Below are 22,827 nucleotides of genomic sequence, written 5' to 3' on the forward strand. Positions count from 1 at the left end.
TGGATCCTCTGTAGATGCAACTTGTGCCTTAGTGCCAAGCACTGCCAAGCAATTTAACTGCTGATAATTCAAAGGTAATTTTCCACCTACACTCCAAATGTGTCTGTCAGGCCCTACAAATCCTTATCCATCCTGTTTTTTTTCTCTCTGAAGTTGTGCTTTTATTTGCTCTGATTCTTGAGTGCAAGGTTTTTGGGTAATTTTGGGTTCATCCAGAACAACACAGCTACCAGAGACTCAAGTGATGTTGCAGCAATGGCACCAAATAGATGTATTTTGCCAGCATCACCCACACTGCCAAACGCTGAAAAAAAAGGCATTTTCCTTCACCGTTACAGACCGTTCGCCATGGTGTAGCATGGCTGCCGAGCATGGCTGCCGAGAGTAACCAGTGAACTGAGTCACCGGGAGCTCAGAGCTTTTCTTTCCTCCGGGGTAATCAAAGCACAGAGCGCCGCGGGAGTGTTTTTTCACCGTGTCGCTGGAAAGCGGGGCTCTCCTGCCAGTCACTCCTTTATTTGGCTCCTTGTGATTGATCGTACCGTCTCCTCTCGCCTGCAGCAGAAGTCTGAAGCCGGGGTTCTGAAGACGAGTGCGTTCACACGTGCGACAGACACGGCAGCGCAGAGCAGCAGCCACGCTTTAACTCGGAGGCCGTCTGATCTCGTTTCGTCTCATAAACACCCTTTTAGGTGCAAATTACAGCCCCCCAGGTTTGGATTCAGAGCTCGTTACACCTCTGCAGGTACATCTTAATCCGCAAACAAATTAACTGTCTGGCGGCCATTTTGGATAAATTTTGATGGCTTAAAGATTCCCTTTGGGCTTAAATGTCAATTCAAACCGAAATAAACGGAAGCAGGTCTCACTGGATTTTACAAACTACATTAACTTACTGCCCAATTTTACCTTGTGCTTCTTTTCACACGTTGAAATATTGTATGATAGTGCTTATTGTATTGCTACAAAAATGACGCAATAACCCTGATTCACTCAGGTTTTCCGTGATATAAGGCCTGTTTTATGCAAGATATGCCTGATAGCCTGAAATATGATCACAGAGCGGGACCAAAGAAAGCTGTTGCCTGGCCAAAAAGACACACAAATGCTCAGTTCAAGCCAAAAAAAGGTATCAGTATCAGCACACTGTGCTGTGTGACACATTTCTCTGTCATTTCGAAGCGGAAATTTCAGATGGTTTTACCAGAGTTCTGGGCTTCCGGTTCTGGGGCAAGGGCCATGATCCAGAAAACGTGGTGAATCTAGGGACGTGATTTTTGCCCACGTCGCACATAGCTGTGTGACTGAGAGAGGCCTCTTCCACAGGTATGCAAAGATGAGAACTACCACAGTTCTGCACACGGATTTCACACACACTGCATTTCATAGCACTGCTTAAAGTTTCAGCTCATCTGTGTTATTGATGGTCACACTACTGCCAGTTCAGACGAGCGCATGTATTACAGTAGATGGCTAATATGCTAACATACATTTCTAAACATCACTTTGATCCTTGCTATTGCTACTAATGAAACACACTGCCTGTGTTCTGTTTTGTGTTAATTCAAGGCTATTCAGCTCCAGTCTTGCAGGGCCGCAATGCAGCAGCTGTCTTCAGCTCTCTTTAAAAAAGTAACACTCTCCAAACTGGGAAGGGAAACTGAATTAATCCAATCAAGCATCTTTGCGATGACTGAATGAATAAGAAGGTATACGGCTGGAATAAAATCCAGCAATATGGCCATGGGAGAGTAGCCCTGCAGACACTGGACCTCCAGGACCAGGGTAAAGTAGCCCTGCAGACACTGTGGCCCTCCAGGACCAGGGTAGAGTAGCCCTGACTTATTCCCTGGTAATTATTTTATTCATAATTCTGTTTCTGTCCCTAGGAAAACGGGAGCTGGAGAGAGATATGTACAGTGTAATGTATCTGTGTGTAAACAGGCAACTCTAAAGATGAAAACACACTGTGGGTTGTGGATGAAGCCGCACCTGGTCACCGCCCGCCGCCCCCCTCCGTTTACCTGTTGATTATTCCTTTAATTTGGCTGTCTTTCTCCATCTGCTGCTGCCTCAGCCTCCTTTCGCTGTCCTCCAGGCGGCTCTGATACTGCAGCAGGATCTTGCTGGTCTGCTGCTCCTGGGACAGCAGCCGCCTCTCGTACTCCTCCAGCTTGCGGTGCGACATCATCAGCCGCTCCTTCAGGGAGTGGATCTCCTCCTCGTACTCCCGCACCTGAGAGAGGGGGTGGGGGGGAGGAATGAGGGAGAGGGGAGAAAGAGAGGGAGAGAGAGGGAGGGAGGGAGAAAAGGGAGAGAGAGAGAGAGAGAGAGAGAGAGAGAGAGAGAGAGAGAGGGAGTGAGAGAGGGGGGAGAGAGAGAGAAGGAGAGAAACATAGGGAAAGGAAAGAGGGAGAGAGGGAGGGAGTGCGAGAGATGGACAGACAGTGAGAGAGAGAGAGAGAGAGGGAGTGAGAGAGGGGGGAGAGAGAGAGAAGGAGAGAAACATAGGGAAAGGAAAGAGGGAGAGAGGGAGGGAGTGCGAGAGATGGACAGACAGTGAGAGAGAGACAGGAGAGAGACAGAGAAAGAGGGAAAAAGAGAAGAGAGAGATTGCATTACACTACATTATTTACTTATTCAACAAACCTTTTTCTCTGGTGAGTGTTGCATAGCTGGGAATCAAACATACAACCTTCTGGTGGCAACTTAACTTAACTAAAAGCAGTATACGCCACTGCTGCCATAACTTCAGACTGATGGGTCAAAATCACTACGGTCAGTTTTCCATTTATGTACTCTACATAATTATCCACAGCCTGCTTTGGATTTAAAAACCACTGGACACAGAGAAAAAGGACAGATCACAGGAGTACACACACTGACTGTTAACTGCAAAGCAGTCTCAGACACCTTCCTGGTGATTATGAAATAAAGGTATATTCCCTGGCTCTGCCATCTGCAGCTTATTGGCTGCTTAGACCCTCAGGAGCTGTGACATCACTTTATGCTACTCCAATCAGCATGTGGTACAGTAGCACTTCACAAATCTGTGAGGTTCATTTCCCAGGCTTCACGAGGGTGAGATATTAACTCTGCAGCTGAGAACGGGAAAAATAAATAAATAAGGAACTTCAGACTGGCAGCTTGTAGATGAGAACCGCAGAGGTGACGGCTGAGCTGTGTATTAACGCAGTGAGGAACTAAATGACTTCACACATAAAGGGAGGTGGGGAGGCAGAAGAGTGAGGGAGAGAAAGCGCTGCACGCTGAACATCAACATAAACACAGACCACAGTAGAGACACAGACTCTGCACACACTGAGACTTTACACAGAGACACAGAGTGAGTCTGTAAATTTACACACTGAGACTTTACACAGAGACACAGACTGACCCCGTAAATTTACACACTAAGACTTTACACAGAGACACAGACTGACCCCGTAAATTTACACACTGAGACTTTACACAGAGACACAGACTGACCCCGTAAATTTACACACTGAGACTTTACACAGAGACACAGAGTGAGTCTGCGAACTGAGGCAATACTGACTGTTTACAGCAGAGACACAGACTGACCCTGTACATTTAGGCCACACTGAGAGTTTACAGCTGACACTGACCCTGTCCAGGCGAGACTCGTCCATGCTTTTCGAGTACTCCTTCAGCTTGAAGTCCTCGCGGTCGATGCGGGAGGTTTCGATGTCGGCCGAGAGGTGGGGCATGTTGGAGACCCAGGCCACGGTTCGCTCGTTGGCCGGAGTGGGCGGGTTCAGGGTGGAGGGGGACTGTGAGCCCTTCAAGGAGAGAAAACAATCAGGAAAAAGTCATGGAACGTCACAACACCGTTTCATAATAGGGTATGAGAAGGAGGTCTGATGAAGCATTACATGCCTCTATATTACTTTTAAAATTTGATTCCTGGCTTCTGTATAACATTTTAATGAAATCTCTGAGCATTTTACAGAGACAGCAGGGACCTGACCTTGACAGTCTGTACAGTGCACAAAGAACTTGAAGAAAATGCTTTCAGTTTGAATGCTTCTGCAGTTTGGAACAGATTACCAAACCACCTGAAAGGCGTCACAAATATGAATTGTCTTTTAAAAAAAATCACATTTGACATTTGCCGAGACAAAACGTTCTTTCTATGTCATACCACAGCTGTAATTATTAATATAGCCTGTTTTATTTACTGTTATTATTTACATTGACTGTTTCTTCATATTACAATGCTCACTGTTTTACTGTTTCACTACTTTCACTCTGTATTTCTAAATCATTGTGTCTCAGGAGATTTTCCTGTCTATAAATTTTTAAATGAAGCAAGATACACACAGTAAATGAGACCCAGTAACCTTTACGCACCAGAACAGTGACCAACAATTGACTGCAAACGACGGAAAGGTTAATTTGGCCCATTTTCTCAGCAGACACCATTATGCAGAGTGACTTACATGGCTACACGATACCCATTGACACAGCCTGACATTTACTGACGCAATTAAGGTTAGGCACCTTGCTAAAGACTACAAAGGCCCTCCGACACCTGGGATTTGAACCTGCAACCACTGATCATGAACCACCACACTACACCGCTTCCCCTATAAGGAGGTGGCGAGGGTACAGTGTCAGCCTCATCTTACATTCTAAATTGAGATACAGCCCCTCCTACAGTGTAGCATCCGCACTGGTGTTCATCCTCCAGTATAATGCACCTCTAAATCAGAGCTGAGTGACATGGAAATCAGAGGTTGGAACCGGGAGGCAGAAATCTACCGCAGTCTGATTAATTCAGAGCTCGCTGAGACGCAAACTCTTTTCCGGCAGAAAGAATCACGGCGCGACTCATTCAGCGCTTGCTGAGATTTGAACTACTTTCCTTCACCCGAGAACGAGATAAAGTTGCGGGATGTGTGAGAAGAACAAAATCATTTAATCAGGAAACAGCTACCCACACTGGAGCTATCCCTGGCAAACCGAAGGAGCAGATTAAATGCATCCATTACGAGAGCATCCAGTTACATGGGAGGCAATGAGGCTGAGTTATGAGTGTTCATTAATGAGGCATTTTCAGGTAGGATAATAACGACTACAACTAAGGATGACAGCTCATCTTAAAGTGTCTTTTTCCCACACGGACGAGAAAGCACCACTCTGCAATCTAACGCATGTGTTGTCTTCTGGCTCAGTTATTTGTCTGCACAGCGATAGATGTAGTGTCTTATTCAAAGCTACTGCCCTCTTGTTACCCATAAATATCAAAAACGGTGTTTTCTAAAGTTCATATGATTATTTTTTTTATTTTTGGAACAGAAGCTGCTGGCTTCTGCGGTTGATATCAGTCCATTGCTTCACTGTGCAGTTCCAGAACGCAATTTTTCCCTATTGGTGTGAATTACGCTCATGCTGTCAGAATCAAACTGTGGAAATGATCTACGCTGAGTAAGATAACTTTCCTCTTTTTTCCATCAGCTACTGAAGTTGTATAACAATTTTTAAATTTGATGAAGTTTGTTTTTGTCATTTTAAAAAGACGACCCTTTTTGAAAAGGCCGGTCACCTTATAATCAGGACAACCTTGTGTTCAGGCCAATGAGGTAACAACTCACTGAGGAATGCTATACCTGCTCTCACACACACAGGACACACACAGGTGTTCCTTCTTCACACCTCTGCTCACACACACAGGACGCACACAGGTGTTCCTCATTCACACCTCTGCTCACACACACAGGACACACACAGGTGTTCCTGAATAACACCTCCGCTCACACACACAGGACGCACACAGGTGTTCCTCCTTCACACCTCCGCTCACACACACAGGACGCACACAGGTGTTCCTCCTTCACACCTCCGCTCACACACACAGGACGCACACAGGTGTTCCTGAATAACACCTCCGCTCACACACACAGGACACACACAGGTGTTCCTCCTTCACACCTCCGCTCACACACACAGGTGTTCCTGAATAACACTTCCGCTCACACACACAGGTGTTCCTCCTTCACACTTCCGCTCACACACACAGGTGTTCCTCCTTCACACCTCCGCTCACACACACAGGTGTTCCCCGCTCACCTGCTTGGCAGCGGTGGGCTTCAGCAGATGCTGTTGTGGAGGTTGCTGCTGCTGCTGGGGTTGCTGCTGTTGCTGGGGCTGCTGCTGGGGTTGCTGTTGGTTCTGCTGCTGCTGCTGTTGTGGCGGTGTCTGGTTTGTGGTCGGTGCGGCGCCCCCTTGTGGCCCCTGGGCCGGCTGACTCTCCCTGGCCGTGCTCTGCTGGTGCGGCAAACCGGGGGCGGGGCTGTCTTTGACGGACAGCTGTTGCCGTGGAGCCGGCTGCCGGCCCCCGAAGCTGGACTCAGGCGACTGGAGTAGGTTTCCGCTTTGGGGGCGGGGCTTGGTCGGAGGGGTGGAGCCAGCGGCGGAACTGACAGACAGCTGGTGGGCGGTCTGGGATTTGGCACGCTGAGGAGGAGGCGGAGCAATGGAGCCCTGGCGGGGTGGGTGGATGGTGGTGGGGGGCGTGGCCAGGGAGGAAGGGGAGGTGCCAGTCTGCGGGGCCATGCCCATCATCAGCATCTGCTGCTGTTGCTGCTGCTGCTGCTGGAGATTCTCCTAAAAACAAAATTATGAAAGTGTAACCAAAAATCTTTTAATGAGACAAAATGAAGGTTATTTTGGTTTCAGTGAGAATAGCCTATCCACTTTTATTAAATATTATATCACAATATAAATTATATATAATATAATTAAACTATGTAATATAATTATACACAGATATATAATGTTTGTATTATATTACATAATATTGAAAAAAACGACATTATATTAAGCATAGAATAAATAGATTGGTAATTGGCGATTAACTTAATGGCATTAGCTGATTATTTCTAGTCACAGATAATCAGTCCTCTTCTGCCCTTCTCTGTCACAGTCTATTTGCTGTTCCCAAATCCATGTGCGGACAGGATGGGGTTTACTTTGCAGTAATTTGGAGAGAATTGGGAGCTAATTTACACTGAAATGATGGAGCACACCCACATTTGCAGAACATGATTAATGACCTCTGTCAGGGTTATGAGCTGTCTGCAGGTAACTGTTTCAAAGGGAGAGGTGTCAAACGCATGCGGCAATAGCCAAGACATGGGCACACAAAGCAGGAATCACAGGGGCGGGTGGGAGTGTGCTGTCATGTACAGCTGAAAAACTGACAGAAAGGCAAGTCCTGATGAATCTCTGAAAATGACATACTTAATCGAAGTGATTAAAGCTATAGTTCTATGAAAAAACCCACTGAACAAGCTGTTTGTCCACCCAAAACGTGCCATATACATTGATCGTAAGACCTACTGTATGTCTTTGAATGTTATATGTCATATTTCTATTTCAATCCTAGCTGTTTTGCCATTTCTCCAGAACTAATTTCAGCAGCACAGTGTTATTCAGCAATACTGCATGCCCTGTTCTGATTTAAAATACGAGACGTAGCCTTGTTTCAGTTGTCCTATATTGAAAATGGCAGTGACAAGAAATGCTGAATACTGTAAAATATAATCACCTCTCTTCCTCTCTCTGCAACACTCTTTATAATCAATCAGCCAATCTGCATGAAGGTAAGGTCACATGGGCGGATGCATTAAACAGCACCCGAGGCTGTTCTCTGAGAAAGATCAGTCGTTTACATTACTGGTGTAATTTAACACGGGTAAGGAATAACCCGGAAAAACCATCTAACTGGAGCTTGAAATTAATTTCTTCTGGAAAACATTAATTTGAAAATTAATCCCACAGGGTTGTTCTGTTAGATAAAAAACACAGCAAGACAGTGCATGGTTACAAGGATGATTTATGATTGGTTGGTGCTTCACATCCCTACACCTTCCTATTGGTTATTTTTTTCCTCATAGACACACTCTAGTTAAGTCCTACTGTGTGAATGAGACAGACAGACCTCTTTAACTGCATTGCTTGCAGTTTGAAAGTCAAGAGAGAGTGAGGCTTTACAAATCCCATTATAGGTGGATTCACTATGTGCTGACAATCACTGACTCAGTATATTTCGACTCAAGTCAAAAGACAAAAGCTATCCTGAGTAAAACACTCATTTGAAGCAGTGAGTCACCGATAGCGTGTAAAAGCTCCTCCCATTTTGGTGATGTCACAGCCTTGAATTTCCCATCAGCCCTCTTTAGGGCAGAGGACGTGGGTTGTGGGTAGCGGGTTGTGGGAGTTGTGTCAGGGGTTGCAGGTCGCGGCTGCGGTGGTACCTGCACTTGCAGGGAGAGCTGGCGCCGGCCGTAGTCGGCCTGGTTCTGCCGGGTGTAGTCGTCGCTGTAGCTGTGGGAGTGGATGATGCTGGGCTGGACCAGGCCCCCGGCCCGCAGGGCAGACAGGTCCTCGCTGCGAGAGAAGCCGCCGTGGCCGAAGGGCGGGATGTAGGTGGAGTGGGCGGAGTCGGGCTCGGGCGCCAGCAGCAGGGGCGGGGGCGGCTGGGCGCGGCCGGGCTGGTGGTGCAGCTGCGGCCCGTCGGCGGCCAGGTGGAAGAGGGGGTTCTGGAAGGAGAGGGGGTAGTGCATGGCGGCCGCTTGCTGCTGCTGCTGCTGGGACAGCGAGTCCGTCGTCGCCCCCATCTGGCTCATCTGGCTCAGACGCAGCCCCCCCGACATGCTGGACCCCCCAGAGCCAGCCGACAGCCGGCCCCCGGCCCGCAGGGGTCCCCCCAGACCCCCCAGCCCCCCGAAACTGCCCAGCCCCGCGATGGAGGCCTGGGAGGAGTTCAGCATGTCCCCCACAGACTGCAGGTTGGAGATGCTGTTCATTCGGGAGTCCTGCAGGTCCATCATGGACACGCTCTTGTTGACGCTGAGCACCTGGGACAAGATAGAGGGTAAGGTTTATTATGAATATTATTATGAATCAATTTAATTATTTCTCTAATCATCTCTGGGGCACTCTTTTCAAGTACTGCACATCAGTGAGCAGAATTCTCCAGTACTGACTGGACACAAAGAAATGTGCAGGATGCTCCGCTGTTAGAACAAAACTGTTCAGGAAAATTAAGCACTTAAAAGGTATGTTTTTATCCTCCACTGACTTAGACCAATGTACTGTGTAGTTTTTACTTTCTCAGAAGATAAACGCAGAGAGTGCTCTACACCTTTGTACAAATGGCTTTCATTAAAAAAGAAAAAATGGCTAAGTGAACTACCACTGCACAGAGGAAGCACTGAAAGAGACTTATCCACATTTTTATAAATATGTTACGTTACATTATTGCCATTTAGCAGACAATCTTATCCAGAGCGACTTACATAGGTTACAATTTATACATGATACCCATTTATACAGCTGGATGATTACTGAGGCAATTCTACCTAAGTACCTTACCCAAGGGTACGGCAGCAGTTCCCCAGTGGGGAATTAAACCAACAACCTTTCAGTTACGAGCCCTGCTCCTGACCACTATGATAGACTACAGCCCCATGTATATTATTAATTTGTGACAGATTTAAGAAAGGTGACTTTGACACCGCTGATGGTCTATCACGGTACCCCTCTGAATGTGGACTGGGTCTGGTGTTCACAGGCTAAAGCAATCTCTGTCCCACGGTACCCCTCTGAATGTGGACTGGGTCTGGTGTTCATGGGCTGAAGCAGTCTCTGTCCCACGGTACCTTGGGGTCCGGCTCGGTGATGTCGGAGCTGCTGGTGCAGTATGCCGGGCTCGACCGGGCCAAGGGGGGGCGGGTCACGTAGAACACGTCTTTCGAAGGGCGGTGGGAGAGGTCCCGGTCCGAGAAGCCCCCCATGCCGCCATGCGACAGAACCCCCCCGCCTGAGAGCCCCGAGGTGGGGGACGGCAGGCGGGAGATGTCTATGGAGCTGGAGAGAGAGAAAATCACATCACCAAAAAAATATGCTGATAATCAATAATAATAATCAATAATATCGTCAACATGAGCAATAAAAACATCCTCAGGTCAGCTACCCATTGTCATTTTACTTGTGTTTAACTCTTAATTTGTGCTTGATTATTTTTTAGAGAGGGTCAGTAAGTGTTTGAAAATGAACCCTGGGAAAGTGTTTGGTTGGCCACACCAGGGGTGCACCAAGTCAATGATTCTCAAAAGAATGCCAAATGAATGCTTGGACTGATCAACCAAGCACTTTCCCTGGGTTTTCTCTACTCAGCGGACCACCTTAGCTGCCTTTTCATGCACTCAAATTGTCCCTAGAGTGGTACATCTAGGTGTACTCTCTCCAGGTTAAATTTCTTGTCCCAGTCAGGGGCCACATCCATGTTATTGACCCTGTTTAACCTGGTAGTTTCACATTGATATACATCAGTATGTACGTGCTGTATTCTGAGTCTAAAATAAATGGACCTTTCAAATCCATTGTGGAGCACTTTGGAATATAATTGTTTTACATGAGGAGTGTTATAAATAAAAATGTGTTACAATTATTATTAAGATGATGATTATTATAGATAGGAATCCCTCAACAGTAACACTGAATCACTGTGATCGCAGGCTTGTGAGAGCTGATAGTACGGGCCATTCATCACAGTCAGAACCCTCTGAGTGCTGATAACACAGCCCTTAATGCGGTCGTTCATCACGGTCGCTGCAGTTTGAGTGCTGATAACAGAGTCCAGAACACGGTCGTTCATCACGGTCACCTGTTGAGGTCTCGCATCATGAGGCTCTGGAAGTCGGACGAGGCGACCCGGTTGAAGCTGGGCCGGGACAGCAGCCGGTCCGCCTGTCTGTCCGGCGGGGGTCTGTCCGTCTGGTGGCTGGGCTGTCTCTGCAGGTGTGGGTTCCGCAGGGCCATGCTGATGTCATTCAGGAGCCGTGGCAACGGCCCCAGCTTAATAATGGCATCCTGAAGGAAAGAGAGGGGGAGAGAGAGAGAGAGAGGGAGAGAGAGAGAGAGAGAGAAAGAGATGGAGAGAGAGAGAGAGAGGAAAGAGAAAGAGGAGAGAAAGAGAGGGGAGAGGGGAGAAGGAGGTGAGATGAAGAGAGAAACAGGGAAGAGGGAGAGACAGGGAGGGTGAGGGAGATGGGAGAGACGAAGGAGGATAGAAAGAGAGGGGGAGAGAGGGGAGAGAGGGTAGACAGGAAGAGGGGGGAGAGGGAGGAAGAGGGCAATGGGGGAGGGAGAAAGAGGCAGGGAGGGGGAGAGAAACAGGGAGAGAGTTAGAAGGAAAGAGGGATAGAGAACGGGGAGGGTGAGGAAAAGAGGGAAATAAAGACATAGACAATGAGGAGAAGGATAAACTGGGGGAAAGGTGTTTGCTACTGCACTGCTTTCTCACGTGTGTTCGTCATGATTGATGGAACGCGGTACAGCCTCCCAGAAACCTCCACACAGGGCAGAGAGAGGCAAACAGCACCTCAGTGACCCCGCACCATTCACCAATCCCTCGCCCCGCTGCGCTTCCAAAAAAACCAGCAGCAGGTGCGGGGCTGGGGCCACCTCGCTCCTCCGCCTCGTTACGGGACGACTCTTTGAACTGAACGGATACTCTGGCGCTCGGCCAAACAATTTACTGGCCCCGGGGGCAGAGTGGAGATTAAATCGAAACTTCGAGGGAACTGGCTAACTGTGAGTGACACGTTCCCCTCCCGGGCAGCAGCTGGGGCTGATATTTGATTTAAGGCTCCGTCAGAGCCTGACCGATCTGATTCCCCGCGCCGCACTCTCAGGGAAAACAGACTAACTTTGATACAACTTTAATGGGCATCGCTAAGCATGCTACAAGGTCGAAGGGGTCCTGCATCTGAATCTGACACAGTATACATGTACAAACTGTGGTCTAACAGGCCCGAATCTGACACAGATATGCACACATTGTGTCAAGCAATTGCACACCTAAAACTGATACTGTAAGTGGGCTCACGTTAATGAAGCTCTGTGCTGGGTGAGAAAGGGGTGGGTCTGACTGTGAGACTGTTTGTATGAAGCCTGCCCTCTGAAAGAGATGGGAAAGGGCTAGAACTTGAATCTAATACTGTGCATATGAAGCTCCGCCCTGTGGAAGGTAGAGGGGCAGAGCCAGAACTTGAATCTGACATTGTGCATACAAAGCTCCACCCGGTGTGAGAGAGGGGCGGAGATGGGGGCGGGTCGGGGGCGGGCCTACCTTGCTGAGCTGGGCCATGACCTCCCAGAGCAGGCTGTGCAGGATGGACAGCTCGCGGCCCAGATCGATGTAGCCCTCGAACCCCCCCGCGTTGCTCACGCTGTCCAGGTTGGAGATCTCGTACAGGAACTGCTGCATGGAGCCCCACTCCATCTCCAGGAACTCGTTCATGAAGCACATGTGCTCCTCCTTACTGCTAAACCTGCAGGAGAGAAGAGGAGTGAGAGAGTGAGAGGGAGAGATATATGTATAATATTTTTTTGTTTACCTTGCATAAATCTACGCGTGCGTCTGTGTATATTTGTGTTTTATGCATTTTACGACCTAATGGTCCTCAGCTACATTTCATCTTGTACGTGACTCGTTTGGCAGCACTGTTATGGTTTGTCTTGCCAATGAAGCACCACTGAATTGTGAAATTGATAGAGAGAGAGAGGGAGGAAAGAGAGGGAGAAGAATGTAACCTCATATATGCAAGCACAAAGTCACTGCACAAACAGGTGCATACACCTTGGTAGAACCTTACATACATATTATGCATCACTCATGAATAACAGTTATATCTAGGAGGTGTGCGGGTGTGTGTGTGTGTGTGTGTGTGTGCGCGTGTGTGTGTGCTACGTCTGTGTGTGCGTGTGTGTGTGTGTGTGTGTGTGTGTGTGTGTGCGCGTGCGTGTGTGTGTGTGTGTGTGTGTTACGTCTGTGTGTGCGTGCGTGTGTGTGTGTGCTACGTCTGTGGGTGCGTACGTGTGTGTGTGCGTGTGTGTGTGTGTGTGTGTGTGTGTGCGTGTGTGTGTATGTTACGTCTGTGTGTGCGTGCGTGTGTGTGTGTGTGTGTGTGTGTGTGTGTGTGTGTGTGCTACGTCTGTGTGTGCGTGCGTGTGTGTGCGTGTGTGTGTGTGTGTTACGTCTGTGTGTGCGTGCGTGTGTGTGCGTGTGTGTGCGTGTGTGCGTGTGTGTGTGTTACGTCTGTGTGTGCGTGCGTGTGTGTGCGTGTGCGTGCGTGCGTGTGTGTGTGTGTGCGTGTGTGTTAGAGGGCGTGCCGCGGTCACTCACTTGGACAGGTTGGCCAGGTTCTGCACCACCTTGGCGATGAGGGTGAGGGTGCGGGAGGTCTGCTCGTCGGGGTACTCCTGGGTCAGGTTGAAGAGGGAGGGGGACATGATGGCGGGACACAGGAAGCGCAGGAACAGGGAGGCGCTGATCAGCCGGTCCGCGATGTCCTCCCTCCCCCTCTCCGCACAGCGCACCCTCCAGGAGGCAAACACCTCCTTCAGCTCCCGCGGAAACACGCTGCGAGGGGGGGGGGGGGGGGGGGAGAACGGGAGAGGGGGAGAGAGGGAGGCAGGGACGGGGAGAAAGAAAAAGAGAAGGAAAAAGGGATGGGGGAGTGAGAAAGAGACAGGGCGAGAGAAATGGGGAGAGAGAGGGAGAGGGACGAGGGAGGTAGAGAGGGATAGGGGAAGAGGGGGAGAGAGAGAGAGGGAGAGAGAAAGGGAGAGGGAGGGAGAGAGAGAGAGAGAGAGAGAGGGAGAGAGGGAGGGAGAGAGAGAGAGAGAGAGAGAGGGAGAGAGGGAGGGAGAGAGAGAGAGGGAGGGAGAGAGGGACGAGGGAGGTAGAGAGGGAGAGGGGGAGAGAAATGCGGAACAAGAGAGAGAGGGGGAAACAGGGAAGGGGGGGTGGGAGAGAGGCAGGGAAGGGGGAGAGAAAGGGAGAAAAATGGGGAGGATGAATATGAGAGAGAAGGAGAATGGGGGGGAGAGTGGGAGAGAAGAAGAAAGGGATGGTGAGAAAGAGAGAGGGATAAAGAGAGAAGGAAAAAAAGGATGAGGGAGTGAGAGAGAGGCAGGGAAGGGAAAGAAACAGGGAGAGAGAGTGTGGGAGAGAAAAAGAAAAGGAGAAAGGGAGAGAGAGAAAACAGGGAGAGGCAGAGGGAGAGAGGGGAGATGGAGAGAGGTGGTGAGAGGGAGACAGGAAGCATGAAAAAGTGATTAAAAATGCATGGTCTCCAACCAAGACAGACAGAAACAAGCAGAATGCTAAATGTGACTCATGAACAGAGGAAGAGAGATCATATTCTTTATGTCTTTACGTTTATGCTTTATGTGATCTGACAATACAATTCTAAATACAGTCATGCCAACAAAACAAGCTGAATATGATTTAATTGATCGTTTCAATGTCTTTCTTACACAAGCACCCACATACACACACACCCACACAGGCTGATGGACTGGGTGAATGGCATGGTCTCTTAACAGCACCATAATGGGAGTTAACATTAGCTGTATGAGAGAGTCAGGGAAATGCACTGACCAATGGGAGTTAGAACTGGCTGTATGACAGAATCAGGGGAATGCATTGACCAATGGGAGTTAGCATTGGCTGTATGACAGAGTCAGGGGAATGCACTGACCAATGGGAGTTGACGATCTTGCAGAGTGCCAGCTCGCAGCACATGCGCAGATTGGCCTGGTGGTCCGGGAGGACAGAGGGCGGGGTCCTCATGGGGTCCACCTCGCAGTTCTCCTCTGACTCGTACAGAGCTCTGATAAACTCCCCTGCAAATAACACACCAGATATCAAGATACAAATCCACAAAAATCCACAAAAGTCTCAATCCAGTCTCATACAGATCTCCCAAACCGAACTGCAATAAATACAGGACATATCAGTACACAGTATCATGAGCGTCTCACTCCAGACTCATACAGATCTCAGATAAACTCCCTTGCTTCTAACCTACTGTGCATCACGGTACAATGAGTTTCTCACTTCATATTCATGCAGACCTTTGGTTACATTTACCTATGGCATCCTTGAGGTACTTGTGTCCGATCAGCTTGAGGTACTCTTCTATGGCTTTGGTGGCCAGAGTGTTCTCTCGGAAGATGAGGTGTTCTCGGTCGATGAACCTGTCCACCTCACACATGGCCATGTCTGAGAGGAAGTCCTGAAACGGGAGATGGAATATTGAAGCCAAACCAGCTTTCTTATGGGCTGCATGCCAGGCTCCCAGCCCCGAAGAAGCTGTATGTGTGCACAGTCAAACTGTCAAAACTCACACAGTCTTTTGCACTCCTGCAGGTTGGAGCTCATAGTCAAGTTTGGTCTTAAATGGAGTTCAAGTTCCTTTATAAAGCTCACGGTCATGTGCGGTCCTTTATAAAGCTCACGGTCATGTGCGGTCCTTTATAAAGCTCACGGTCATGTGCGGTCCTTTATAAAGCTCACGGTCATGTGCGGTCCTTTATAAAGCTTACGGTCATGTGCAGACACATGCAAAGCTCACAGTCATGCGGGGTCATGAGCAGTCCTGTGCAGCGTTCGCGGTCGTACGCAGTCATGAGAGGTCCTGTGCAGCGTTCGCGGTCGCGCGCGGTCCTGCACAGCGTTCGCGGTCATGCGCGGTCCTGCACAGCGTTCGCGGTCATGCGCGGTCCTGCGCAGCGTTCGCGGTCATGCGCGGTCATGCGCGGTCCTGTGCAGCGTTCGCGGTCGCGAGTGGTCCTGCGCAGCGTTCGCGGTCGCGCGCGGTCGTACCTTGGCCTTGCCCGTGCTCTGCAGTATGTGCACCAGCGCGCAGGCCACCTCCTCCTTGCTCTTGACGCTGAGCAGCGGCTCCAGCACGGCGCACAGCGTGCGGTAGTTGTTGGTGACGTACTCGGCGAACTCCTTGTACAGCTCCATGGGCAGGATGCTCATGGTCTGGTAGCGGGACTTGAGGCGCAGGGAGGCGTTGATCACCTTGCCTCCCCCGACACCCCCTCCCTTTGCCAGGACGCTGGGCTGGATGACCGGGTACCACTGCTCCACAAACTGCCGGCCCGTGATGCTGGAGATGGGGATGCTGACCAGGCCCAGGTAGGTGCTCTTCTCCTGGATCGGGGGCGGGGCAGAGGGCATGGTCAGAGGTGAGACCGTTAGCATTGTGTGGTCACAGGTGAGACCATTCCCATTAGGTAGTCACAGGTGAGACCGTTCCCATTAGGTAGTCACAGGTGAGACTGTTCCTGCCATTTCTGGTGCGTCACAGCTGTGAGCCAAGGGGAAACCGGGCACGGCTACCTGTGCAGCTTAAACCCACCTGACTAACAGCCTGTCACTGCAATGCCACTGACAAATTAGGGAGCACCTTTCTACAGGCGTTACACTGCCTGACTATGACGAAACGAGCAACAACAGACCACTCTGACGGATGCTTAATGCACAGGGAAAGTTTTCATTTCTCAGACTTTCCAAACTCGCAACGCTTTGTAGGAAACAGAACTTCTGTAAGTGCAGTAGATCAATGCCTCTGCTTGACAGGGACACGTCACTGATCACTGGTACAGACACTCGTCTCGTACAGGGGCCTTTATACCTGTTTCGACTGTCTGCATTAATACAACAGTTTAGTGTTTATTCTCAGCATGGGAGCAATCCTGCACCTTACATCACATAACATCCTTCAAAAGACACATAAAGACTGCTGTGTGAGACAGTCAAACTCAGGGAAAGTGTTGAACAGCTAAAACCTTGGGCTAATCGTTGGAGGATCTCATTATGCTAAACTAAAAGAGTGTCCTTTTCATCTATGTTCCTGCTGGTCTGTACCCTGGTAATCAAGGTGCGCTTGTTTCTTCTCCTTTGACAGCCTTGTGCAATGTTCTCAGCCGTTATGTATCAGAGTTTTAAGGGCCAAATGCCCAGTACGACCAGTATGATCACTGAAGACTTTCCCAGGGGTTCTTTTTCAATTATTTCCTCCAGAGGACTTAAAATGTTAAATTACAACCATAAGGTAAACTTTTTCCAAAGGACAGGCCGAGCCCCTCCAGGAACACTTCATTTAGTCAAAGTAGTCATTTTCGTTATGTTAGGTAAGTCAGGCCTGCCAGACCTAATTCCCTGAGAGTCACTGTTTTGTAGGTTTTTCTGCTCCACTTAAAAATCTCCCACATAGGAGAAATGTAGTTAAGGCAGGGTATTCATAAAAGCAAGTGCTTCAGTGGTGTCATGAAACCGTGTAGTATCCCTGCTAGACTGGTCAGCTGTGGTCTGGATGTGACTACAGTGGAGGTACAATGTTACGGTGCTGTAGTCACAGGCAGTAATAACACTGTAAATACACAATAATAACGCTGTAAATACGCAGTAATAACACTGTAATAACAGGCAGCGATACCTTGCGCCTCTTCTTGTCGGTCTCCTTGTAGAGGTGCAGGCGCAGGCTGCGGACGGCGGGAAGGTTGTTGAACTCGAAGTGCTCGCCCCAGAAGACGGTGTCGGTGCGGGGCTTGCTGGTGGTGCGGGCGTACAGCATGTCGTCCAGGCACAGCTCGCAGTAGTAGCGCTTCTTGGCCGGCAGCTCCCGCGCCTCGATGATCCACAGCTTCAGCACGTTGTCCACCCGCCGGCTGTTGTCCTGAAGGGCGGCGGGAGACGGAGAGGGTGATGGAGGGGCGGGGCGGGGCGGGGCGGAGCGGAGAGGGGGCGGAGACAGTGATAGTGGGCGGGGTCAAGAGACGGGGAGAGAGTGGGAGGGACAGAGAGGTGGGGAGAGAGTGGGTGGAGCAGAGAGAAAGAGAGAGTGGGCAGAGCAGATAAACAAGGAAAGTAGGAGGAGCAGAGAGACAGAGAGAGTGAAAGGAACAGAGACACAGGGAGAGAGTGGGTGAGACAGAGTAACAGAGAGTGAGTTGAGCAGAGAAAGTAGGCAGAGCAAAGAGACAGGGGGAGTGGGCGGAGCAGGGAGACCGGCAGAGAGTGAGTGGAGCAGGGAGACAGGGGGAGTGGGCGGAGCAGGGAGACCGGCAGAGAGTGGGCGGAGCAGGGAGACAGGGGGAGTGGGCAGAGCAAAGAGACAGGGGGAGTGAGCGGAGCAGGGAGACCGGCAGAGAGTGGGTGGAGCAGGGAGACCGGCAGAGAGTGGGCGGAGCAGGGAGACCGGCAGAGAGTGGGCGGAGCAGGGAGACCGGCAGAGAGTGGGTGGAGCAGGGAGACAGGGGGAGTGGGCGGAGCAGGGAGACAGGCAGAGAGTGGGCGGAGCAGGGAGACCGGCAGAGAGTGGGTGGAGCAGACAGTGGAGGTGTTGAAGGGGAGGAGAGAGGAATGGTGGGAAGACCGGGGCATCAGGGCGGGGCAGACAGGGAGAGTGGGAAGAGGAAGACGATCATGTGGGCTGAGAGGGACAGGCCTGCTGCAGCACACACCACACACAGCCCGTTTCGAGAAGGGTGTGAGGACGAGGACGAGGACGAGGACGAAAACGTGGACGAGGACGAGGACGAAAACGAGGACCGCGAGAGGAGCAGGCATCTGGTGAAGCCACCGCACGGCGCCCTGCTCCTCGGCGTTTCGGATCGCGTGGGACGAGCCGGTTCCGCGGGGATTTGCGCAGAATGACGCCTTCAGCTGGAAGGGTGAGTCACTCGCGCACAGCCAGCCCGCTGCTGGACCGCTCCGCTCCGCAAAGCCGAATTTAGATCACCTGAGGAACCTGTCACTCCCTCACGATCCCTCCGACAGCACAGCGCACCAGTCAGCAAATCACGAAACACGGGAGGCTGATTACTCCTACAAGGTAATCAGCACGCACGTCAGAAGACTCCGGCGCATAACGAACGAGCGTTAATAAACCGAGGAAACGCCATTATACCCACTGATCCGCGCGGGAACGGCGTCTTCCGCGGATAAAGTCGTGTAAAAACTCTCGGAGCCCCGTGACTCAGTCGGGATGACTCCCGCTGTCAGGGCGTTCGGATGAGTCAGGCGGTGCATGTGAGATATTTATAGGACCACTGCTTGATATAGCACAGCTTCCTGTTTGCCATAAACTCCGCTAACACGCTGTGTCTCCGGAGTCTAATGATTTCGTGATAGGAGACCGAACCAGAGATTAAATATAGCAACAAGATATCAAAACCTTGCATACTTTATTAAGACTTCGGCGCCCTCCACCGAAAGTTCCGTTAGGGGTAAGAGAGATGGGTCTCACGAACCAAGTGATGGGTGAAGGCACTGTTTGCTGTTGATGTTGGTTTATTTGCACGAGCCAATCAGAGGACTTTGCTCTCCAGCGCAGAGCAGCACGATTGGCTCCAACCGATGAGTCACTGATGCCATATGAGCAGCGCCGCCTCACTGGAGGTTGATGAAGTGCGACTAAACTGTGACTGGAACTCCTCGAGGCTGCACACCAGGGGAGCGCAAAGCGTGCGGGCTCCCCCGTCTCTGCCATCAGACGCTCAAGGGCGGAGCAAAGACGGAATTTCAGCGCAGAGCCCGGGTGCGCTGCCGGCGAGGGTGGGTTATGCCCCGAGCACCAGCAGGGACTGAGGTCTGAGTCAGACTAGCGCATCACTGACCCCTTTCTGCTTTACTGTCTATTGCAACCCTTACATTCCCGGGCCAAACAAGGAAAAAGAGAGAACAGAGTGATATCTGACAGAGTACACAACAAGTGGGGTGGCAGTAGAAAGAGCACAAACACACACACACACACACAAACACACACACACACACAAATAAACACACACACACACACACACACACACACACAATCTACTGGAACAGGTGCCATCTATTATGTACTGGGTAACACAACACGAATCAGTATTAAACAAATAAACACACACATGCACGTACATGCGCACACACACACACACACACACACACACACACAAATAAACACACACACACACACACACACACACACAAATAAACACACACATGCATGTATACACACACACACACACACACACACACACTTGCACATAGACATACAAATACACCCACAAATAAACACACACAAATGCACACACACACCTACACACACACATACACAAACAAATGAAGACACACGTGCACACGCAATGAGGAAGGGGGGGGGAAGGGGAAGGAGACATGGGCGTTTCCTCTCCCTCTTTCTTCACCTTGTTGGGTTTGATGGCTCTCTGCAGGTTCTCGATCCATTTGTCCCTCTCCGCGGCCGAGCGGCAGGCGAAGCACTTCGTCCCCGAGGCCGTCGTCACCTGAGGTGACAGACAGGAGCGTCAGTAACTGAGGGGGGTGGGGGGGTCCTGGGAGGCATCACGGCTGGCACAATGGCAGATGGGCTGACATTATAGCAGCTTTTCATTTAAAAAAGCACTCAGGAAAACACAGTCAAGCATCACTGTCAAATCCTGTGATGAGTTTGATGCACTGGGTTTGTTAATCAATTTTAATCACTCTGTGCTGTAGCGCTTTATTTAAGGAGCATGCTGTATACAGCAACCTTATTCACCTACATGATGAGTCATAGTGCTGACATACCCATTCACAAACACATACGCACACACACATACGCACACCCACCCCTACACACACACTCACCCACCCCCTCACACGCACGCACACACGCACACACACACACACACACACACTCACACACACTCACCCACCCCCTCACACACATGCACACACACACACACACACACTCACACACACTCACACACGCACACACACCGCACCTCGAAGCAGTACTCCTGGCCCAGGATGCTGGAGTGCACGGGTTTGATGATGGCGTCCTCGTCCAGCGTGAGGTCCAGGGCCTCGGCCGCGCTGCTGGGGGACAGCAGGGACTCATGGGAGTGCGACTCCTTGAAGCTCTGCATCAGACGAGTCCTGGCGGGGGGGGGAGAGGGAGCGCTCTCAACACACTGCCCTATCCTGCCGACCTCCACAGAGAAACCCTGCTCCCAACATCCATGCAGTCCTCCTGTGGGTCTCGTACTCTGTCTCTGTGTTATCACTGACGCAGTGACTGGCTAGTTTCACTCGTGTGGATCTCTGTGTCATCGGTGAGACAATGATTGGTTGGTTATCAGTCTGTGCATCTTCATGTCATCAATGAGGTGTTACAATAGGCTGCTTTCACTCTGTGTGCCTCTTTAGGCTCTAACAGTTTTGGCTCAAAAGTCTCTGATCTCATGAACATTTAATATTTAGATATGAAATATGCTTCCCATTCCACATAAAATTATGCTTTTATTACAGTCATTGGCAGAAACTTTTTATCTACAGTTACTTACATAGCTTGCAATTGCTACATATTATGCACTCATTCCGTATTTCCCGAGGCAGTTCCTGTTAAGTGCCCAAACGTAAAACAACACCCCACTGTGGAATCGAACAGCTGCCCCCGTGGCGTAACGTGTTAAAAAAAGAAATGGAAAAAAAGCAACTGCTAGTTTCACAAAAAATCTAAACGGCTCAATCTCTCACTGAGATCAGTTGAGATCGCCGATGCTCTACATTGGCTCCCGTCTGACTGCTTAGCCAATAGGATTTCCTCTGACTGTTGGAGTCCGCAGAGAGTGAACCAGGATGAGCTGTTAGCTAAATACCCGAAGGGAATGTTTCAGCGGCGAATTGATGTTCTCTCCAGCATGTTCCGTCCATTTAGCTCCAACAAACGTCTTGAAAGTGCTTAAACAGGCCTACCAGCTGGGCCTGGCAGTCTTTTAGTGATACAGCTGAGGACATGTTTGCTCAGAAGGCCCTTTGTGAACACAGGAAAAAAATCAAATCTCAACTAGAGAGCCGATTCTTTCCTTTAGAAAACCCACTGGGCGTTTGATCCAACCCAAGTCACTCGGACCTCATGTTTAAGTCTATTTCCTACGCCTGAAGGGAATCTTGCCCATAGTGGCTCTGAGGTTTTTATCAGTGACGGTTATCAGTTTGGACTCAACGCAAGACCAGAGCTTTCCAATTCAAAGGTTTTCATTAAACAACATGCTGTTTGGGAACAAGGCAAAGCTATGACTACAAATACCAACAGTTTTGTCAGGGGGTAGAAGTGAAAAAAAGTCGGGCATTCATGTCATAGGAATCCCACTGAGTGTGAATACTCCTTTGACTTATTGGTGATTGCCGACTTCCTGCCCACAACCTTTAAAAAAACAAAAAAATCCTGTGCCAAAACAGTGCCTTTAACGATCCACACCACGTCTGGTAGAAGCATTAATCAATTAAGCAGCTGCTTATTCTTTGGTTAACAGCATCCTGTTGCCATTTGTATAGCATTTAATCACACTGCTCTGCGGCCCTCTCTTCCCCTGTTTCCATAGCGAAAAGGTGCTTTTATTTCCCAGTGAAACGCTTAATAAAGAAAGCACACATTTTTCACACATTCCAATTAAATTTGAATCAATGGATTCCAGTGGATAATTGCAGGCAGCCCGGCCAAGGCGGACAAAAACACCGAAATGATAAATTTAAGGGAAGCTGCCACTTTTTTAGAAGGCAAATTAAATTTCTGTGACACTAGACAGTATTATTTATGGACACAAGTGTGGCATGGCACTTACTCTCAAACGGTTGATGAAAATGTATTTCTATTCCCATGTAAGGGAGAGCACAAAGCCCTGAGGCCAGAAAACCATGGCAACGCATCCATTCCATTCCATTGCATTCCATTCCATGTCTTACATTCCATTTTTCAAATTCAGCCATTCTATTCTCACAATGCCAGCGGTGTGCATTGGTGACCCCCTGTTCCTGGCCTTTGTGTCAGCTCAGGCCCTAATTACCTCACTGGACCGGACTGCAGCCCAGGCAGCAGTGACCACTGAACACCATTAGAGCTGACATTTTGTTTTTCGGTTTGCAAAGGCAGAGCACGAAATTCTGACGCC

The 22,827-nt window shown here is 49.8% G+C and overlaps 1 protein-coding gene across 7 annotated transcripts in view; it reads right to left on the bottom strand.

The window, feature by feature from the left end:
* The window catches only part of LOC118769144 (ras/Rap GTPase-activating protein SynGAP-like), a 111,582-nt gene that overhangs the window by 20,865 nt on the left and 67,890 nt on the right, over positions 1-22,827 (bottom strand). For all 7 annotated transcript variants that reach the window (XR_005004472.1, XM_036516165.1, XM_036516163.1 and 4 more), the window contains 14 exons: positions 20,659-20,812; positions 20,080-20,178; positions 17,331-17,570; positions 15,707-16,042; positions 14,972-15,116; positions 14,580-14,724; positions 13,220-13,456; positions 12,164-12,365; positions 10,697-10,902; positions 9,690-9,897; positions 8,283-8,885; positions 6,094-6,630; positions 3,630-3,803; positions 2,025-2,236 (listed from right to left, as the gene is read on the bottom strand). Coding sequence is in view for 6 of the 7 variants with exons in the window: in XM_036516165.1 (XP_036372058.1) it covers positions 2,025-2,236; positions 3,630-3,803; positions 6,094-6,630; positions 8,283-8,885; positions 9,690-9,897; positions 10,697-10,902; positions 12,164-12,365; positions 13,220-13,456; positions 14,580-14,724; positions 14,972-15,116; positions 15,707-16,042; positions 17,331-17,570; positions 20,080-20,178; positions 20,659-20,812 (3,498 nt within the window). In the remaining variant the exon portion in view is untranslated. The remainder of the gene's footprint in view (positions 1-2,024; positions 2,237-3,629; positions 3,804-6,093; positions 6,631-8,282; positions 8,886-9,689; positions 9,898-10,696; positions 10,903-12,163; positions 12,366-13,219; positions 13,457-14,579; positions 14,725-14,971; positions 15,117-15,706; positions 16,043-17,330; positions 17,571-20,079; positions 20,179-20,658; positions 20,813-22,827) is intronic.

Source organism: Megalops cyprinoides, chromosome 21 (assembly GCF_013368585.1).
Source record: "Megalops cyprinoides isolate fMegCyp1 chromosome 21, fMegCyp1.pri, whole genome shotgun sequence".
In the NCBI taxonomy this organism is placed as follows: Eukaryota; Metazoa; Chordata; class Actinopteri; order Elopiformes; family Megalopidae; genus Megalops; species Megalops cyprinoides.